Source organism: Fundulus heteroclitus, chromosome 22 (assembly GCF_011125445.2).
Source record: "Fundulus heteroclitus isolate FHET01 chromosome 22, MU-UCD_Fhet_4.1, whole genome shotgun sequence".
Classification (NCBI taxonomy): Eukaryota; Metazoa; Chordata; class Actinopteri; order Cyprinodontiformes; family Fundulidae; genus Fundulus; species Fundulus heteroclitus.
The window spans coordinates 15,742,602-15,764,327 of NC_046382.1; the positions used below are offsets into that span (position 1 = coordinate 15,742,602).

At 37.7% G+C, this 21,726-nt stretch overlaps 1 protein-coding gene across 2 annotated transcripts; it reads right to left on the reverse strand.

Annotated features, from left to right (window-relative positions):
- Window positions 1-6,363: 6,363 nt before the first annotated feature.
- On the reverse strand, window positions 6,364-21,326 carry LOC105934715 (interferon-induced, double-stranded RNA-activated protein kinase). 2 transcript variants are annotated; one of them, XM_036126033.1, is made up of 19 exons: window positions 21,131-21,326; window positions 18,986-19,112; window positions 18,760-18,902; window positions 18,589-18,670; window positions 17,806-17,867; window positions 17,555-17,704; window positions 17,340-17,472; window positions 14,684-14,739; window positions 12,432-12,522; window positions 12,184-12,215; window positions 12,061-12,103; window positions 11,905-11,978; window positions 11,263-11,391; window positions 10,651-10,779; window positions 10,356-10,572; window positions 9,412-9,555; window positions 9,216-9,317; window positions 8,522-8,584; window positions 6,364-6,702 (listed from the first exon to the last, which is right to left on the reverse strand). In XM_036126033.1, the coding sequence occupies exons 1-19, from the start codon at window positions 21,235-21,237 to the stop codon at window positions 6,565-6,567; spliced, it is 2,022 nt and encodes a 673-aa protein (XP_035981926.1). In that variant the 5' UTR covers window positions 21,238-21,326; the 3' UTR covers window positions 6,364-6,564. The 2 variants fall into 2 exon arrangements, with proteins under 2 accessions (XP_035981926.1, XP_035981927.1); XM_036126034.1 differs by lacking the exons at window positions 6,364-6,702; window positions 8,522-8,584 and adding an exon at window positions 8,594-9,120.
- Between the last annotated feature and the right edge of the window lie 400 nt (window positions 21,327-21,726).

Genomic DNA, 21,726 nt, shown 5'->3' on the forward strand with positions numbered 1-21,726 from the left:
AATTATTTGAATGCTGGAGATAAAGTAATACATCATCCGCGTACAGACTAATCTTGTGCTCTATTTTCATGCATTTTATACCTTTTACAGCTTTTGTTTGTCTGATTGTTGCTGCTAGAGGTTCTATAAAGATGGCAAAAAGTGATGGAGAAAGAGGGCATCCTTGCCTGGTGCCCCTCTGTAGACAAAAACTGGAAGATATTTGATTATTTTACGCAATTTCTTTAAGCACGCAGTGATATTAAAAATGTATGAGTTGCCTTTGAATCGGCATTGTTTAATTGAGCGCGTCACTGGTCCTGTATGGAGGACTGAAACTAACAATTAAAAATAAAATCAGAAACATAAATTATCTTAAAATGTACCATTTAACTTAAAAATTTGAATTCTATATCTATTATTATGTCTTTGTTTAAAATATACCGTGTATTTACTTTACCACGCGTTTTATAATTTAATTGACCAATAGTATGTAGGATATAAAAAAGAAGGCATCAATAAGTAAAGAAAAAACATGAAAAAAATCAAATGCTTAAATAAACAATATGATATCAATACATAGATAAACATATGAAAGTCAATTAAGATATAAAATATATAATAAAGTAATTTGGATATGTAAAACAGGATATAAAATTACATGAAAAAAAATTAAATGTTTTTAAAATTATTAATTAATAAATGTATTAGTATCAATAGTAGCTCCACTACTAGGCAAGGCAAATTTAATCAACCAAACTACTATTGGTTGATTAAATTATAAAACATGGTGCAAAGTATTTTAAACAAATGCCCTGTGATGGATTGGCGACCTGTCTGGGGTGTACCCTAGGCACCCTCTTTCCTTGTCTTTGTTTATAATGGATGCATTTTAAACAAAGACATTGATAAATATAAAAAAAAAATTACATTTTTAAACTTAATTGGCACATAACAAGAATAAAGTATGATTTTATGTTTGTCGCCATTAGCTCTGTAACTCATTTGTAAATGTTCAGTTTCAGAAATTTAAAAAAATCCTAGTAATGTGCACATCTTGAAATATATAGAATGTAGAAGTAATATAACCTTTTGTTTTGTAGTGGCATGTTTATTTATATATTGTTTGTTCTATCCAAAAGTATTTAGGGCACACAGGTTGATGAAGCAGTAGGTCCCTGACCTCCGTGCAGATGGGATTGAGCCTTTCTTATTTTTGAAATTTTGCACAGTAAGTCAAAAAACAAAATAAATATGGCAAACAAGGGGTCTGGAAAAAAAAAAAACATTTTACCAAACACCATTTCTTTTTTTTTAACCAATGTACCTACAGCTGGAAAATCCAAGGCAGGGCAAGGCAAATAGAGGTTCTTCGGCACATTTCATCAACAAGACAATTCAGAGTGCTTTACATGAAAAGAAAATAAGAACAGAACCAGAGAGAAAAGCACATTGCAGTGGCATAATGAAAGTAGGTGACGAAACGTTAGGCTACAAGCTTAAACTAATGATGTTTTAGTTAACAGCTTAATTTGAACATTCAACCTGAGTGGTCTGGATGGTTGATACTCTGACGACACATCTGTAATGTATTTAGGTGCTAAGCCGTTCAGTGAACTACTTTCTTAGTTCTGGTGATGATGTGGGCAGCAGTGTTCTACATCAACTTTTTAGGCAGACCTGTGAAGACGCCGTCGCAGTAATTAATTCAATAAAAGATAAACACATGGAGGAGATCCTGCTAAGACATTGGTCCTTTCGTCCTGGAAATATTCTTCAGGTGATTCAAGGACTTATCAGTGGTTTCTGTGTGCTGACACTTGATCACTCCAAAAATTATTACTTCGGTTGTTTTCATTCAGGTTGAAGGAAATAATAGCACATCCACATATTGATTTCTTCTGTGTATTTACCCAGCACTTAAATTGGTTCATAGTCACCTGGTGACATTGTAATGCCACTGTGTGTCATCTGCATAGCTGTGGTAAATTGTTGTTCGCTATAATCTGAGATAGGGGGAGCATGTAGATATTGAATATGAAGGGAACAAATATGCAACCTTGGGGAATCCCGGTGCTACAACAGAATAGAGCAGGGGTCTTCAACTCTAGTCCACCAGGTGTGTGTCCTGCAGCTTTTAGATGTGACCCTGGTCCAATATACCTGAATCAAATGGCTGAATTACCTCCTCGGTATGCAGTTAAGTTCTTCAGAGTCCTGCTAATTACCTGATTGACTCAGGTGTGTTGAAGCTGGAAATTTTATTGATGTATGCAACGCTGATCATATCTGGTCTGGATGCACCTGCATAACTATCCTGCGTGAAAGAAGCTCACATGCTTACAAATTTACTATTGTGTTTTCACATCCAAGGACAAAGAGAAGAGTTGGGGTTAGATAGGAACTGGATCCTACCAGTGAGTGCACTCCTCTGAAGAGTACTCCCACTTTCTTTGTTAACCCACAATGTATAAAAGTTTAGTGTGTTCTAATTCTCTTCGCTTTGTTTTCTGACTGCATTGGGGAACAGAGACATTCAGACGCTCATGCCTTTGAATTAAATAAGTAATATTATTAAAGAAGAGAAATAAATAAGACATGGTGCACCTGTTCTTTTCATGAGTTGTGTGCTCACTTAATTGGTAAATATTAATATCCACTACAATGCACAGACACATAAATGTTGCAGGACACTGGACCTCGAGGACTGGAGTTGAAGACCCTTGGAATAGAGGGATCAACGTTGTTGAATGCTGCACCGAGGTGAATAATCACTGCAGTTTCAATAATCTTAGTGACGAACGGGATGTTTGAGATGGAGTTGTACTTTTAATTAGCAGCATGGCTATCACAAGCAAAACTGTCTTAAAGAAAGATGCGGGTATTCAAAAAAAAAGTAAAAACCAAAACAACTGGACTTGTTTTCCGTAGTTTGAAGACGTTTCGCTTCCTATCCAGGAAGCTTTCTCAATTCAAAAAGTCTGGTGATAATGTCGCACACAGCAGCAGGAAAACAAAGACAAAAACAACTTAAAATTTTTCCCATGGTTTTATTCTCCAGTTTGGTCTGTCATTAAAATGACAAATGTTGTAATGCGACATATTCAACACATAAATTTTTTTTAAATAGCTAATCTTTGACAAGGTGACATTCAAAGCCCAAAATGTGATTATTTGTTCATGATGTTATTTGTGTTAAAAAAATTAACATGATAAAACCGATGATTCCATTATTTTGCTCCTTCAAGTAAAGTGCTGGACACACAAAACATCATCACGAAACATGTTTTCTCCTTGTTAACGGCTATTGGGGTAAATATTCTTCAAAATGCAAGAGCTTAGTGAACAGATGTAAAAACACGAGAAACACTGAAGAGTAAATTTAAAAGAGAAAATCTGAACTTTACTGTTATAATGTTTACCTGTAAGACAAATTGCAGGCATGGAAAATTATTTTAAAGTCACAGAAAACAAAATGTCTTAGAAACTATAGCAACATTCTGAATCGATATGTCACTCAATTTGGTATGTATTATTAATTTAAATAAAAGTAAACTAGCTAAAAAGTTATCTGTTATTTAGATATGTTCAAGGCTTGGACCTGTATCTATAACTTGGCGTTCACATCTCAACTCTGCTGGTCATGCTATGAATAACAGAGGTAATTACCATCACTAGACTTGGCTCCTGAAACAGTTCTTGCAAAAAAAAAAAAAAAAAAGCTAAATTGTATCTGTGTAGTCCGAGCAGAGCGGGGGTTGGGGTTATGGGGAGCAGGCAGTAGGGTGACCTACCAGTAAGCCAATCAAAGGCTGGTTTATGTCAGCCTTGGAGTGTCCTTCATCTCACATTTAGCCACCCATAAAGCTCAAAAATGTAAGTTTTACTGCAGAAATAATTACTATTGTTTGCAAAGAATATATACAATTAGTAATTCATGCAGCTTCAATTAGAATAGGACACAGTACACACAGGCTGCAGTGGTAATCAGAGCTTTGTTCATTTGCTGTTTTGCAGCAAATGAACACACAAAACTGCATAGGAATGTGTTTATATTTTGAATTAATCAAGATAAGATGTCGTTTAAAATTGCTCAACTGTTAGATTACCTCATTTGTCGCAATCCGCATCACCAACATCTGCTCTGCTCCAACCTCTTCAGATACAGGAGAGCTTCGTTACACATTTAATGCAAGAACTGTTTAAAACGTCTGAACTCTCATGGATGTATTTTTCTCTGCGGGATCCAGATTTAATTTCAAAATAACCACCTGCCCCGGATCTCCTTGCTTTGACAACCAGTGCTTTAAAGCAGGGGTCTTCAACCCTGGTCCTCAGGACCCACTGTCCTGCATGTTTTAGATGTCTCTGTACCACCACACCGGATCAAATGATTGCATGACCTCCTAAGCAGTCATCAAGGGCTGCAGAGGCCTGTTACTCACCCATTTAATTAAGTCAGGGGGGTGTAAGCAGAGCAACAGCTGAAACATGCGGGACAGTGGGTCCTGAGGACCAGGGTTGAAGACCCCTGCTTTAAAGCAATGGTTGCCAAAGCAAGGAGATCCGGGGCAGGTGGTTATTTTGCATTGAAGTCTGGATCCCGCAGAGAAAAATGCAAAATAAAGTAATAAAGTGCATGTCAACTTACTCGATTAAAACCACAATGGAAATATCACATCAGTATAAAAACTGAGTATAATCAGAATAAAGGAAATAAAAATATTCAATCATTCCCTTCCCACATACATTGCAAGCAGGAATTTTACATCCCCTCATTATCAACATTATTTCTATGTGTTTGAAATTTCAGTAGGGATTTTGGCTTCAAGCAAAAAAATTCACATAATTTTTCAAAGTGATCACATTTTTAACAACTGTTTTTAGGTTTTAGTTTTCAGTATTTAAAATTTTTACTTAAAAAAATTAAACCTTTGAAACTCAAATAATTTTTTTAGTGTGCTGAGATTTGATTGGCTCATTTCACTCTCTGAAATTCAGCGCCTGAAATTCACAGGCAGGGGCTCCATCCGAATACCCTTAATAATAGTTTCTAGCTCCTGCTCCTGTTCCTTGACCTTTGATCAGGTCAACAGTGAGAACTCTATTGCGGGGAGAAAAGGAGTTTTGAACTGCTGTGCAGAATTCGGACAGCCTTTAACTTCAACGTCATTACGTGACATGGATGATTCTAGTCAAATCCGGGCCTACAGCCTTCTGAGAACGAACAACAAAGTGCACAATCTCTTCTCTCCAGACATTTTTGTTGATTTCTGTGAGGTGGACTTTGCTGATACGTCACGCAAAGAATTGTGGGATACATAAAGGGTTCTTAGTGCCATTAAGGAATGTCATGGGGTTCGTAGGGAAAACTAGCTGCAGGGGGAAGCATACAGGCTACCTTTCCTACCTCCTTCCTTACCGACTGCACTATTCAGACAGTACTTATCATGATGATCGCTGACACACTTCTGCTTTGGCTAAAGAGTCCTAGCTCTATAAGGGTATTCGGATTGAGCCAGGGTCACTTCCGATGACAGACATTACCAAAGTATGCCAGCGCAGTTAGGACCACCAGCCACCCAGTCATTCTCTGTTAATCACGTGACGTAACAATTGTATGGCGCTCATATTCAGGGAAAACTAAACTAGAAGCGGTCAACTATTATGGAAGCAACTCAACTCAACTATGAGTTTAATGTTTTCATTTGCCTGTCGTATTGTTTTTGGGACATGAAACAGTATGTTACAACTTGATTTATAACACATGTTTGGGTAACTATTAAACATGTAACATGCAGTGTTCCCATGTGGTGCATTTTCTGTTTATTCCCATTATTTTTTCCTAACCTTAGGTCTGCATTTGTTTTAAAGCTATTAGGAGACAAACCTCTGCTAAAGACCTTGAAAGACAATTTTGTGTTTTCTAGAGTTTTGACCTGCACCTTTGCAATTGTCTGTTTTTGGATGACCATCACTGTCTGGCACAACAGTTGTTCATAATGTCATGTGACTAACTGTGATTGGATTGGCCATACTGAGTTTTCAACAATGAATTTCAGATAGGAAAATGAGCCGGTTAAATCTCAGCGCACTGAAAATATCGTGTGAATTTTAAAAGTTAGACTTTTTTTAAGCAAAAGTTTTAAAAGCAAAAAATAAATCCGAAAGACTGTCATTGAAAATGTGATCACTTTGAAATAATGATATGAACCTTTAGCTTGAATATACACACACACATATACACACATATATATATATATATATATATATATATATATATATATATATATATATATATATATATATATATATATATATATATATATATATATATATATATATATATATATATATATATAAAACAACAATGATTTTTTTTAGGTTAAAAATTATTTATCAGACATTAAAGTTCAGATTTTGTTGGTTCTTGTATCTCAAATGTCCTTAAATCAAGTCAATAAGCTCAAGCATTCAGAAATATGTCTTTAAAAGTAGTTTCACTGCATCATTTAAAACTTAGTCCAATAGAACTGAACGTTATAATTGATCCTTGTGAGGGATCCAAACGTTTCTGTGCAGTAATCAGATAGTTTTATTCTCATGTTGTTTCATTTTAAGCTCTGCAAGTAAACGTTTGAGCTCCTCTAAGTCTGATTTTATTTTACATGCTTCTGGTCGTTCTTCTGGTTTCACACACAGCATTGCCTTTATCATCTGGCTCTGGAAGAAAAACACAGCAGCACACAGGTATTACAATTTAAAAATGTTTCATTAATTTAATTATTTGAAGCCTGTTCTTCATCTTTTGCTAAACATGGTTTCTACACATTTTTAATTCCCACCTTCCTTACTTTTCTGGACTCATATTACCAGACTATAAATACATTTGCATAAATATATATCTAAAAACACATAAACCTTTTCCCTCTCACTGTCCGACAATAAACCAGACAAAACATTTCCTGTTTTAGGTCAGTTAGGATAAAACAAATCTGTTAGCTAAATACCAGAATAATAATTTTTTACATATTCTTCAAATTCAGAAGTTTACATACATTGTCTGATCATTTGGTATAAATCCCTGTTAAACCAAGTCAAATGTTTTGAGTGTCCATCCACATGTTTCTCACTAGTTTGTGGTAATTTAGCCTTATCCTCTCTAGACAGAACTGGTGTACTAATTTTCTGTTTTCTAGATCTTAATGCCTGACCGCATCTATTGATAATGTTGATCATTCTGTCCCATTCAAGCCATTATGTTCTCTTATGTTTGCCCTTTTGAACCTAATGTATGTTCAGTTGTGTTAAGGTTAAAAAAAAGGACAAACTTTAATTCCATACATTTTTGACACTGATGGGACATTAATGTTTGTAGTTTTCTGCTTATTACTTTGAACTTTTAGTCATTGAATATGACTAACAGGTCCATTTAAACAAGCTTCCTGAAGTTTGTTAGATGCTAACGCTAACAGCTTGCTATGAGCCAAGTTAAACATAGTACAGTTTAAACATAACATTTGTTTCTGTCTGCTCTGCAATTGTCTGAGAATGCCACGTGCATTTGCATAACATTATTACAGTACATTAATGTTGATTAATGCTATTTTGTGAAACTTAAGAGAAAACTATCAAGCTAGCTGCCTCGTGGTTAGCTGCGCCTGTTTCTGTCCCACATAACTTCTGCTCGTCCGTCCCTTTAAAGCTTCCCTCCACCATTTTAATTTACCAATTCACTTCGAATTATTTCTGGTAAACTTTTTACATGAATTAAAAATCAAGTGTCCTGAAGGTTGTTGAATTTTTATTTAGCAAACCCTAAACTCTAACTCTAAAAGATTATTTTGTCAAATAATGTTTTATCTAACTTTGAGTTGCACTCTGAACAGGCTGAAGACATGCCCATTTTTGTGCTCAAATAGTTAAGATAGTCTGACCTCATGCCAAATTCCTTATGATGAAATTTGGTTTGCTAAATTAAAGATCTTCACTGAACTTTAAAAATAATTTAATTATTTTTTTTGGGATGGTTTTCAACCATTTTATTGTTCTTTTGTTCTTTTTTTCGTGCGTGTACATAGTTTCTTTTATCATAACTTAGCAGTGGATGGGCATTTACTTTTGTTAATAAATTATTATATTTCAAGAGAAGTTCTCACTTATCTATTCCACATGTATGGAGTTTGCTGTTAGATAATGCTACAGCACAAATGCCCCTCCCACCTATTGTCTTAATATCAAAGCCAAATTGGGTTGATATTCTCAGAACAATAGACAGAGGGTTGATTAAATATTAAATTACTTAAAAGCTTTTAATTGCACAACAATGACAAGCTGCTGTTGAATAACGACCACTAACCACACAAAATATATATATAAAAAAATCTATGCTTGGAAGTTTGTTTGATCATTTAACATTTTTTGTAATGTTAGATATTATGTGTCTTTTTATGCCTCAATAAACTTGAACTAAAATTTTATTTCAGCTTTACAATCTGCCAAGTGAAAATTAAGATTATGAATTCAGAGAATAGTCATGTACCTCTTGGGAAAAATGATAAAGAAATCCATCAGGAAGCTTCTTGTTTCTGACATCGCCCCACATCTAGTAATTTATGCAGCAATAAAAAGAAAAAAACTTGTTTAGTTGGGTTAAAATTAACGAGGAGGATCTCCAAAACACATTTTTAAATAACAGCAAAACTCTTCATAAAATTATGCTTCTACTGCCTCTTTAATTAACAGCAATTGTGTCTTCTTGGAGATGTACGGTTAAAATCTAACGAGCAGAACATTTCTGCAAATACTTTCCCCGTAAGGTTTGAAACAGTCTAAAACAGGAGGCTGAAGAATGTAGATTGATATTCTGGTGTAGGAGCTTATTTCTTAAACATGATCCTAAAGGTTCACACAGATGTGGACAGGCTTGAACAATAAATGACAAGTAAAATAATGTCTTCTTTATTTCTTATGTTGATGAGAGTGTCTAGGAAACCTAATTATAATGCGGCACAGAGGCCAATTTCTCTGTGATGCTGTAGGCCTGTATCTCTTCCAAAGGCCGTGGCAACCTTGGTTGACTGCATAGGACACTGAATTTTGTGAAATGCCAGATGATTTTAAATAAATATCTGATGGACTCTGCCGGAAAATCGAAAACAAAAGGCTCATCATCATCCAACCTATAGGTCCAGACCAACAAAGAAATAGTTTAACAGACACAAAAACAAGTTTACCTGATCCCTGTCGTGGACAGTGGGTATGTTCCAAAACAGTTCAAAAATGATCAGCCCCAAAGCAAATATGTCCACTTTTCGGTCATAAAGCATCTTGTCCCTCTGTTATAAAATCAGACAGCATTAACATAAGGCCCCAACACCTTCTGACACATTTCATGAAATATTTAAGCAAAACATCTGCAGCTCTGCTCACCTGCTCCGGAGCCATGTAAGATGGCGTTCCTTTGTACCCCCTCCTCTCTTTCTGGTTCTCTTCATCATCTTCAATCTCCGACGTGACGAGACCAAAGTCTCCAATCTTTACTGTGCCGTTCCGGCTGAACATGATGTTAGCGGGCTAATGAGCAGTTTCATGAGAAATATAAACACATAGTTCAAAATCTGCACAAGTGTTGACCAAACAAACAGTAGACATTTATTCTACTGTCATTTATTGAGGACTAAGGTACAGTGGTGTCAATTCAAAGGAACACAATACTTTGCAAACCTTTGTTAGTAAAAAAGTCTATATTATGCAACAGCATTGTTTTGGTTTATCTCAGTGGTATGCACATTTTTTACATGTAGACCAATACCGTACAAGTCAAAAGCACTTGCAGGCCAAAACAATATCATTTTATAACAAAGCACAAAACAAAGCATGCAATATTTTAATCAACCAAGATTTTCTTAATTAAGTGGATGTGTAGATCTCTTTAGATCCAAAACTTAAAAATGGTTTTAAACATTTGCCATAATAAAAGAAAAGTAGTCAGTCAATAAAATAGAGACAAATTTAGTCTATTCCCAGCAACAAAAACATGATTTGAGCTACTTAAGTGTAATACATTAAAGCCATAATTGGTAATCCTGTTAAGAAAAACTTTTTGTTATAGTGGGTAAAGTTTTTTATTTCAAGAAGATTTTGATAGTAATAATTTCCCCCAATTAGAAATAAAACCTCTCCACCTGTTGTAATTATGTGTCATTCAATAATTGCAGTTGGTCAAAATCAGCCAGTGAATCAAAAGTTTATGTTTTGTGATAAAATATGAAAAGAAAAAATAGGTATAAATATTGTGCAAGACTCTGGGTCACTGTGGTTAACTAACTCCAGTTGTTGTTTTAGGTTCAGGTGGATGAAATCCTCTGCCTCACCTTCAGGTCTCTGTGGATGAGCTTCTTGGAGTGAATGTGCTCGACTCCACTGGCCATTTGCAGAGCAATGGATAGACCTTCTTCTCTTCTCCTGAAATCCTTGAGGGATTTTTTGGGGTTCTGGATGTTTTTCTCACTTATCCAAACCCTTAGTGTTTTAATCTCACATAACTCCATCTGAATGTAGAGGAACTTGACAGCAAGGTCAGTGGAAGACCTGCAGAGTAAACACCAGAGAGGTGAAATAATCTCCATGTTTAATAAGTGGGAGACCTCCAGAGAGCTGAGGACTCACTGTGAAGCACTGCTGCTTTCCGTGGACGTGTCCCACTGGTGGGCCGTGTCCTCCAGCCAACAGGAGTGGTATCGAACAATGTTGCAGTGATTCAGGTCCGACAACACCTTCACCTCCTCCAGAGTCTTTCTAATCCAAAACAGTACAACAAACGGGCAACGTTTAGAGAACAAAAACAGCTTGCTTTGTGTTTTTACCGGATATAATGTAGGGCTAGGCAATACGAATAAAAATAATATCTCTATATTTTCAGGCTGAATGCCGATATACAATATTTTTCTTGATAACTTTTTCTTTTCATTAAGTATTTATAACAAGGCATCTCTGAATCAAAGCTTTATCCCAGATGTCTCAGAGGGAGATTTTAATAAACATCTGTAGATAAATATGAGAAACGGGTGAAAAATAACCTACTGGAATACATAAAAGTACAATAGTAACGCAACATTGACCAGATATAGTCTCACCTCATATCTTTTTTGAAAAAATCTTGATATTTTTAAAATATCGATATATAGCCAAGCCCTAATATAATGTTATCTTTTCCAAAACAACAACAACAAAAAAATAAAACACTTCACTTTTGGGGAAAACAATAAAACCTTTACTCACTCTTTGAAGCGTACAATCTTTACGGCATAATATTTGCCCTCGAGTTTATGTCTCGCCTTGAAAACACGGCCAAAGGTTCCTTTATCGAGTCGCTCGATGGAGTCATAGTCTGTTGTAAACCTGCTGGGACTAATATCATTAAAGTGATTAGTAATGTTGACCCAGATGAGAACGTGTTTTATTTATTCTTATCTGTTTTAAAAAATACAGTGCCTTCTTTTATGTCTTGTTGCATTTTGTATTAAATTAAAATCTTTTTTTTAACAAACACAAAAGGATTTATAGAAAATTAGGGCAAACATACAACAAAAATATCTTGTATTTAAAAAGATCCACATATTTTTGGCTCATTAAACATAGTATTCTATTCATCACATAATACAAACTGGCTCTAAGCGAGATGAACCAAGATGTAGCCTTGGGAAATTAAAGAGACGTCTGAACTGTTCTGTTTCCAGACTGAAATAATGATCTAACTGCAGGTGAGCTTTAACATCAATATTTGCTTTCATAAGTGTGAGTTTTCTCCACACATGTGAATCCACACGTCATCCAAATGATACATCTTGGAATGTAAGCTGGATGTAAACTCCTGACCACCACTGTGAAAAGAAATTGTTTCAGGAAATTAAATATTCATACCTTGAAACGGACTGGGTTGACGTTTTTACACCCTGAGGATTTTCTCTCTCCTTGATTGCAAAATTTACCATATCCTTAATAAAAGCCAAAATGAAGATGTGAGGATTTTGAGTAAGAACCACAGAAATAAACGGTCACTGTTACTTTTTTCTTTACCTCTTTGCTGCTCTTGCAGGCATTTTGAAAATTTGCTGCAATTCTGACAAAGAAAAGAAAATCAATTAACCAGTGACGTGTTAAAAAAAATCAAACAGCTTTACAATAGATGTGATGGCTTACTTTATTTTAGGCTTCACATTTGGACTTTTCACCTTCGGAAAATACAGAAAGACAATAATTTTACTAAATGTGCTACACTTCTAAATTAAATATTAGAAGTGTAGAAGTGTCTTAATAGCTCCAAACACAAAGTGAAAACATGTGTTTGGGTAAAAATTGTATAGAGAAGAGCAAATATTGCCGATGAATACTTATTTTAACTTCTGTAATATGTTCTGTAAAGGAAAGAAAGGAAAGAAATAACTGACCTGATCATTGGGAGGGTTTGGTGTAACCCTGCAAACATTTGATTCGCTAGTGCTCGGTGTCACAAGGCTTAGATTTGGATGACGAAGGGACCTAAAGGATTACATAGAGACACATTATTAGGGCGTATAACCATCTAACACTTTCATCATAAAGTAGGACTATACAATTTTGCCAAAAGTCAAAATTGTGATATATTTAAACAATAATTGCGTTTTAATTTTGACTTTTCTCTGCATTAACCACAAGCAACAAAAATGGCCAGTAGATAAACATGTTTGTAAACAAGGACTATTTAAAACATGAAATGTTACTGTTTTTATTAATCAGAATATTATCATTCAAGAGGATAGCTTTTAATTGAGTTGGACATTAGTCTTTGATGAACATAAAGTGCAACCAACAAACAAGTCTATGTATTAAAGAGTTTGATCGCTACTTAATACTATGGTGAGATTCCTGAAAGTTTATGGTAAAAAGTATTGATTATATAAACTTTATAACAAATAATAAAATCACATTTTCTCACTGGGTTTGCTTCCATGTGGAGGCAAACCCACTTTAAACATATTACTGACACCTAAAGGACACGTCTTATCTACCTATTGTTACAAAGCCAAAAATTGCAGACGTCTGCAATTTGGAAATAGTTTTTATTAAAATTGCAATTATATTGCACGGGCGATTAATTGCTCAGCCCTATCATAAAGCACTTTCAAATTTCCAAAAAGGCTGACCACAGTGTCTAACAGTAACATAAACAAGAATTAGGAAGCATAACATACACATAAGAAAGTAGTTTAGTATTTAATGCCTCATACTGGGTTGAAAGCCAAGGAGTAAAAATTGGTTTAGAAAGAGTCATTGAGGGGCGTGCATGTGGCGCAGCGGGTAGCGCGACCCATATACAGAGGCCTTAGTCCTCGACGCGGTCGACCCGGGTTCGAATCCGACCCGCAGTCTTTTGCCGAATGTCTCTCCCCCTCTTCTACCCCCCTTCCTGTCAGCCTACTTTCAGAAAAAGCGAGCCACTAGAGCCGCAAAAATAAATAAATAAATAAATAAAATAGAAAGAGTCATTGAAGGACGCTGCAAAGATGAAAGCTCTTCCACCTGTTGACTTTAACGGTGTTTTTGAAATGTCCGATGGGGCTCAACCGTTAGGAGACTTAGACACATACAATAGAATTTTAATATACATTTTATTTTGTATTGAAAGCCAACGAAGAGATGCTAAAACACGGGTTAGGTGTTCTTCCATTGTTGTATCAGTTAAAAATGGAGCCGTTGCATTCTGGTGTCACAACCTCCAGGTGTTTGGATTTTGATTTGTTTTTTTGTTTACTTGTTTGACTATTTCCTTCGAAAAGGAAAGAAAAAAAAGAAAAGAAAAAAAGGGGAAAAAATGAGAAAAAAGAAAAGGAAAAAAAGGGAAAAAGGGAGAAAAAAAAGGAGAAAAAAAGGGAAAAAAACATGTTTGACTATTTCTTTGGTTATGTTATTCTTTCATGCTTATTACTCTGGGTTGCTTGAGTTTTTGAGTTCTAGTTCTTTTATGGATGAGTAAGTGGATTTTGTTCTTAGTTCATTCTATGTTAATTTTGTAATATTTCCTGTTAGATTCTTTCCATGTTTCCCTTCAGTTTCTGTTCACCGCACTCCTCTCCTCCCGTCTGTTTAAACTTGTTTTAGTCGTTCCTCATCGCTTCCTGATGACCCTCACCTGTTTCTGCCCTTCTTTTCTTCATCCTGTCTCAGAATAAATTCTCTCCGTTCCTCACTGTTTTTTTTCCATTGAGTCCATGCTCCCTGCTGCTCTGCCTGATTTTCCTCCACCTCCTTTTTCTGCTATATCCCTCGTCTTTTTGTTTGTCATTTCTCTGTGTGCGGTCCAGTTCCTAAGCTAGTCTTGAGTCTGAAACATTTTGTTTCTTTTTATTATTAAACTTCTTTCGCCTCTACTGTGCTCTGCTCTTGGGTCCTCCATTTACCTCGACATGACATCTGGACAGCCTTGAGATGACGATATCACGGTCTACAGTGTAAAGGCAGCAGTTAAATCAAATAATACAGAAAGTGCAGTACCACTGGAGTTTCCTAGCTGAAAAACTCCTTAGCTATGGAGCCTGAGTACTATGTTAAGTTTTAAATACAGACTAAAACTCCTATAAAACAGCAAGTTCAGCCAGGATTATATTCAACTGAGTATCAACTATTTTTCTTGTATCTTTTACAAATATGATAAATGCCTCACTGTGTAATTATTGGCGGGAACTGCTTGGCTTGTGCACAGTCATCGGACCCCGCTACCTGAAAACACAAAGAAAAGAAGTTACCAACACCCAGGTGGTGCAACATTAGTAACTAGAACATAAAATTATTTAGCTGAAAAAAAAGAGCCCAGTTCCATGCCTTGTTATTGCATTAAATTAACTTTTTAACTTCTGATGTATCAAAATGTTTTTGCAAGCCTTTTAATTGTGCCGTTTCTGGCCATTTATTTCAAAAGGAATTTCTTATTAGTAGAATTTCTTTATTTGTTTACTGTCAGTGTTTATTTCACGTACAATCCTTGGCTAAACCAGTTCATGTGTCACAGTAAGAACTTTTTAATACCTTCTTGATTAAAAATTAATCATCTGATTTTTGTCTTCAGTTTCAACATTCAGGACAACATTTGTGCTGTCAATCTGACATTTTTAAAAGTTGCCCCACCTCAAGCAGCTGCAACACAAATAAAACTTGTGATGATTTGCAAGGTTATTCTCATGCAGGTTCATCACAAAGCTTTGACTTTAGCAAGACTGCCATCTTACATAAAAATTGTTCTCAATGTCTTGCCAAAGCTGCTTGTGTGTCTGTGTGTGTGTGTGTGTGTGTGTGTGTGTGTGTGTGTGGGGGGGTGGTAAAGTAGTTTTCTAGGTGGTTGAAACCATAATAAAACATATGAAAACGGAGCGTCATGGTGCATTTCCAGGTTGTGAAAGCATTAAGGACTTTGATCTTTAATCATACAACCTCCCAAGCAAAACATTTTCTTTTTTGGAGAAAGTGAAATTATTTAAGTGCAGTAAAAACCAGCAACATCTTTATACTAAAAGTCAACTTCAGAAGTAGTCAACAGGACTGCAGAGGCCATGGCCTTCCCCATGCACAAACTGATGCATCTCAGAAAAGTCCATGTAATGTATAGGATGTCCATCATTACCAGGTTTTTGGCTCCTTTTGCGTGAATTACTGCATCAGTGCAGCACAGCATGGAGGAGCTCAGCCTTTGGATCTACTGAGGTGTTAAACAATCCAAGGCTGCTTTAAAAGTGGCATTTGGCTCATCTGCAATGTTATTTCTGGTATCTCTCATCTTCTTCTAACTCCATAGATTCCCTTTGGTCAAAGCGGTTTGTTGGTCTATTACAGGGGTCGGGAACCTTTTTGACTCAGAGAGCCATGAAAGCAAAATATCTGGAAATTTTTTTCAGTGAGAGCCAATAGGGTAGTTCACGCGTGACGTCACGTGTAACGTCCGCGGTACTTCCGGGTCCCGCTTGTAGGCAATTCTGCACTAGTCATTGTTCTACTTAAATAGCGGCGGAGGGGAGGTGGCGATCGCTAGACAAGGCCGGGAGAAGCAGAGTCGAAGCAGCAGCAGCAGGCTGCTGCAGACAGCGGCTGCATTACGCCCTTGTTCACGCGCGCTAGTACTTCTGTGTTTACGCTGCAACGTCGCCAATACCTCCACCCATTTTAATAAGACAAAAACACCAAAATAATCCGTAGTGAACAATTTTTTTTAACCTACCGGGCAGGTCTTCCTCTCTGCTGAGGCGCGGTCTATGTCCGACTCCGCTTTCTGCTGTTACACAAACATGTCTGAACATCCTTTCATCCATCCATTTTCTGACCCGCTTAATTCCTCATGGGGTCGCGGGAGTTGCTGGTGCCTATGTCCCGATATCAACCATCAACTTACTCTTAAAACGATCTTGTGATACGTTATCTAAAGAAGAAAAATACGTCGAGAACTGGTCAGTTTCCTTTGTTTGCGCCCGCTATGTGTTTGCGCCCGCCTTCTGCCTTCCAGTCCGACGCGCATGCACGAAAAACCCGGACGAAAACAATAGCAGTGAAATTTTGTTTTATCTGCGAGCCAGATGAAATCATCAAAAGAGCCACAACTGGCTCGCGAGCCATACGTTCCCGACCCCTGGTCTATTAACAACAGCGTTACCATTATCCTGAAAGGAGGTAATGCTACTTTTAATACTGATGGAGCGTAGTCGACCAACACCAGTGGAAACTTCACACTGGACCCCGACCTGGATTCTGCTGTGCTCCGCTCTCCAGACTCTGGGAATTTGATTTCCAAAATGAAAGGCAACATTGCTTTCATCTGAAAGGAGGGTATTGGACCTCTGAGTAACAGTGAACAGTGAGTAAAACAGTTTTGTCATCGACTCCTGTTCAGAAACGACCTAACAAAGGGGTTTTACAGGGATAATCCATACCTGCCTTAATCTCTGGAATGGGTTTTGCTTCACTGTCCTCTCAAGGTGGTGGCTATCCCTATTGTTTTTGCATATTTGTCCACTAAACGTTTTTCTTCCACTAAACATTCTATTAAAATCTTTGCCTAGAGAACTCTGTGAACAGCCAGCCTCTTCAGCAATGACCTTTTGTGGTTTACCCTCCCTGTGGAGGGTGTCTGCTGCACAAGTGTTAAGGAAGCAGTCTCTCCAACCACACCAGAACATTTTTGTACTGAAGTAAAAGAAAGTCAATACTTCAAATATATCACTCTGTTTGCAAAAAAAAAATGCACGTATGATATGAATCGACTTTCAATGATATTTTAATTCACTGAGAAGCACTAGAGCTAGACCTCACATTGAAACCCTTAATGGTCTCAGTACCTTGCTGTCCCAGTCGGACTGCTCTTCCATCGCAGACCAGGCTAGTCGAGCTGCGTTCTGTCTGGCCTCCTTGACGCTCTTGCCCTCACCGACGGGGTACTCCTTTTTGTTAATCAATAACCTATAGAAGAATCTGCAATTTCCCAGAGGAAAACATAAAGAGTCCATTAGTCTGTTGATTTGCATTCAGCTTAAAGAGGTTCGCTTAAACTCACATTGGGGAGTGAGGGGGGCCACATCTTTTCTCTAATTTATAGACACAGCACAGCCTTTTTTTCTGACAGTAACAGTTGACCAGTCCTATGAAGTTTGTTTCTGCAAAGCTGCCGGTTTCAGACCTTAGGCTCAACCGTCTTACACTATCACTGCAAACACGAAAGGCAGAATACAACAAACAAAACATTTTAGAACCAGACACAGTGATCCAGCCCCCCTTTAATGAGTCACTATAAAGCATCAGGCTCACCTGACATCTGAGAAAACTTCACTATGCAGACTTGATGTGCCGCTGTCTCGGTCATCTCTAGCCTTCAGAACAAACAAACATTTAAATCTAATCCATGAATCAGATATTTTAGGTAAAGATAAGACAGGCGAGGCCCCTGTACTGATTTTGGATGGCCACTCCAACAGCATTTAAAGAAAGATTTGGCCCACCAGCGCAGGTGGCTGGTGCAAATAAATAAACTTTTTATTAGGGCAAAATTATTAGACAAGTTAAAATCTTACAATTCAAAATCAGAGGTACAACATGAAGCATTCGTCTTTTACAAGCCCCATTTTTACACTTTCTTTAAATAGCAAATAGAACCTCATCTATCCAATGACTTTTACTCAAACACACAGTATGATGCATTGCATTTATTTATCAAAACTGACTTAATAAAGCAAGTGTTTTCAAAGAAATACAGACCCAAATCATGGTCTTATATTGTTAGACCAAAGAGAATTTGTTTGTTTGTTTTTTCTTCACTCCAGTTGAAAATAATGTGCAAACTGGATCTTTAAATAGGGCAAATGACATTCGGATCTACAATGATTTACACGTCTCTTTCCCACAGAAAATCGGACTAATTTGTTTATTTAAAACAATCACGTTTTGTAGAGCAGTTAGAAAAATGACAACATAACTACTGGATTTTTTTCTAATTCAACTACTGGCTCTCAAGCACTTTTGACTTGACAGTTTCGGCCCACGTGCCAAAAAGTTTGGACGCCCCTGAGACAAGCGATGATAAGCGATACTTACATCTAAGGCTTCATTGCCTGTTGTCTCATGATGCGTCCCAAAGCCAGCTGGAAGCTCCTTATCTCCGACCACAAACCGAGATCTGATGACACCAGCAGAGAAGGGCTTTATAAAACCTATACTGCTGAATTCACACCTGTGAAAGTAACTGTGTGACGCGAGGAGACCTACTGGGGTGAATGACCGGGTCCGCCTGTGGGTGTCTCCGCAGCTCGCATGGTGACCTTATTGGGTTGTCCATATTCGTTGGACCTACTCGTGTAATTCGCTTTCTGCTGGACCCGAGCGGGAGAAGTTTCGGCATCGCTCCCTCTCTGTCGGGATTAAAAGAAAGTGGGCCACGCATTGGGTATTCGACATCAGTGGAAACACAGTGCAGCGATTAAAGGATTCTCACAGAAACTGAAGATTCGTCCAACAAGAGCTCCAAAGCGTTTTTAGCAGCATTCTGTTTGGCTTCTTTCTTGTTCTTCCCCACGCCTTCAGGGTAGGCCTTTCCATTCACAACGGCTTGTATGGTAAACCTGCAGAGGAGTCAAAACAAATGCATTATTTTTTCTAATTTATTTGTTGAGTTTATTTGATAGGGACAGATGCACAAACTGAGGATAAAGCAACAGTTCTGTTTGTGCATCATGGTGGTTATAGCGAGAGCTAACTTGCAGCACTTAGCTCTACATGGGCTTTTTGCTCCATTCAAAAGTAGCTGTATCTAATTTCAGGGCCTTGTAAAAGACTTTGACTTATATATTTTGTCATTTAGATTTTCATTCTCAAATACATATATGGATGGTATTTTTGCTGATTATTCCTACAAACTGATATTGGCTATTTTGTGTGCTAAACAAGCATAAAGTGGTGTTTAGACATGGAATGGCAGGAAAAGGTCATTTCATTTTGTTTATTATCATTTCACAAGTGTGGTGTGTGTTTTAATTCAATCTCTTTTAGTAGGGGGTTGCCTCTTGCAGCTTTGCACATCTAAAGATGCCGTTTTATTGCAACATTTTTCTTCAAAATAGCTCCAGCTTGGTCAGGTTGGATGGAGAGGGTCTGAACATTGCCACAAGTTTTCAGTTCAGGACTTTGACTGGGCCTGGGCCCCATAGACATGCTTCAACTAGGGCTGCGCGATGTGGCTTGAAAATAAAAGCCCAGTGTGTATTGGCACAAAAAAAATTAGAAATTTTCTAAAATTAAATCTTCAGGAGTTGCAAATTCAAATTAATCAATTCCATCGATTTATTGCCCAGCCCTAGGTGCACCATAAGTCCTTCCTTTGCACCTCTGGTTGCACGTTTATGGTTGATCTGCTGAAATGTCAACCTCCACATCAGTCTTATGCAGGGTCTAACAGGTTTCCTACCAGAACTGTCCCGTGTTTGGCTCCATCCAGCATCTCCACAGCATGCTGCTGAAGTTGCAAAATAGATTTCTTATGGTTTCCTACAGTTTCTTTCTTTTTGCCACTCCTCCATAAAGGCCACATTACTGATAGTTGTCCTGCTGACAGGTTCTCCCACCTGAGCTGCGGATTTATGCAGCTCCTCCAGCGTCACCATGGACCTCTTGGATGCTTTTCTGATTAAAAGCCACGTCTTTGCAGCTGTGCCACACTCTTTCTGTTCTCAGATGATGCAGCTCTGCAAGCTGTTTAAAACTTGGAATCCTGGTTTTTAACCTACGCCTGCCTTAAACTTGTCCACATCCTCCCCCCATGACCTGTCTGCAGTGTTGCTTGGTCTTTATTCTAATCCTTATTCACTAATATTCCCAAACAAACCTTTGAAGCTTTTATAGAACTGGATTCATACAGATAATAAATTACATGCAGGTAAATGATTTTCTGTCCTGTTAGGGGACTTGTTGTGGGGACATTCTGTTAGCTGTGACATCATCCAGGGAAGACAGATCATCCGCTATTACCATATAACATAGAAAGGATTCCTGGGTCAATGTGTGCTTCAGTGCTTTTTTGTGTCTCTGCTCTGTCTTCTCTAACTTTCTCTAACCAAGGCAGAAGACCGTTCACACTGATCCTGGTTCTGCTGGAGGTTTTACTCCCCGTTAAAGGGGAGTTTTCCTCCCCACTGTCGCTTCATGCATGCCATCAAAAATCCAGATGACCCTGTGGCTCTATGCTCTTTCAGGAGGAGTGAATGCTGCTTGGAGAGACTTGATGCAACCTGCTGGGTTTCCTTTTGGACCAATCTGTATGATTTGATTGAATTTGACTTTATAAAGTGCCTTGAGATGACGTGTATCATGAATCGGCGCTCTAAAAATAAAATGGACCTGAATTGAGCATTAGGGGTGCATTATTAGCCTTTATTTGGGGTATTAGAGGTACTGTTTAGCGCATAACAACCTGCACCACAATATTTACGTTACTCTACACTCAACATGCAGCTCTTCTAATAAAGTTCAATGAATGGCAGGTTTATAGGTGTGCTGCAGCGGAACTATACCCGAACACGCAGGAGCCTCTCCAGGAGGAGGAACACTTCTTTCCGAGCGAATCCCACAATTTTCACCAACTCACGTTTTAATGTGATCCGGTCCGACAGCTGCGACGTCCTCATACCTCAGTCCCAGCCGCTCCTTTTGTGTGTATTCGTTTAGCTTAGCTACGTAGTTTGCGTACTCCATCTTGAGCTGGAACAGCGTTTGAGGAGCACTGGCTTTCCGCCGGTCTCATGTCAGCGCTGGAACCGACCGAGGCCCAGGAAGGCGCAAGTTTCGATTTCATCAGAAGCGAAGCGTCACCCGTGGTGCCTTCAAGGAAAGTCGGAAACACTAACTGCTGCGGAGTATCAGAATTTTATATCAAGTACAGTTTTTTTGTCCTGTCTGGTAATGTAACACTGAGAATTGTTGTCCTAATGCCAGAAAGAGCCCAACAGATTTTACTTTCACAAGCGGAGCCTTACTGCTTTCATACTTTTACTGTTTTATATTAGGCCTGGACTATAATTCAATAATATATATCGATCAATAGGCGCAGTGGCGGTTCTAGACCAAATTTACCAGGGGGTCCAAAGTGGGGGCCAGTGTTTTTTCACAGGGGCACAGAACAAAAAAAAATTAAAAACAATAAAATGGCAATATTTAACTGTGTAATAATATTAAGTGAGCCAC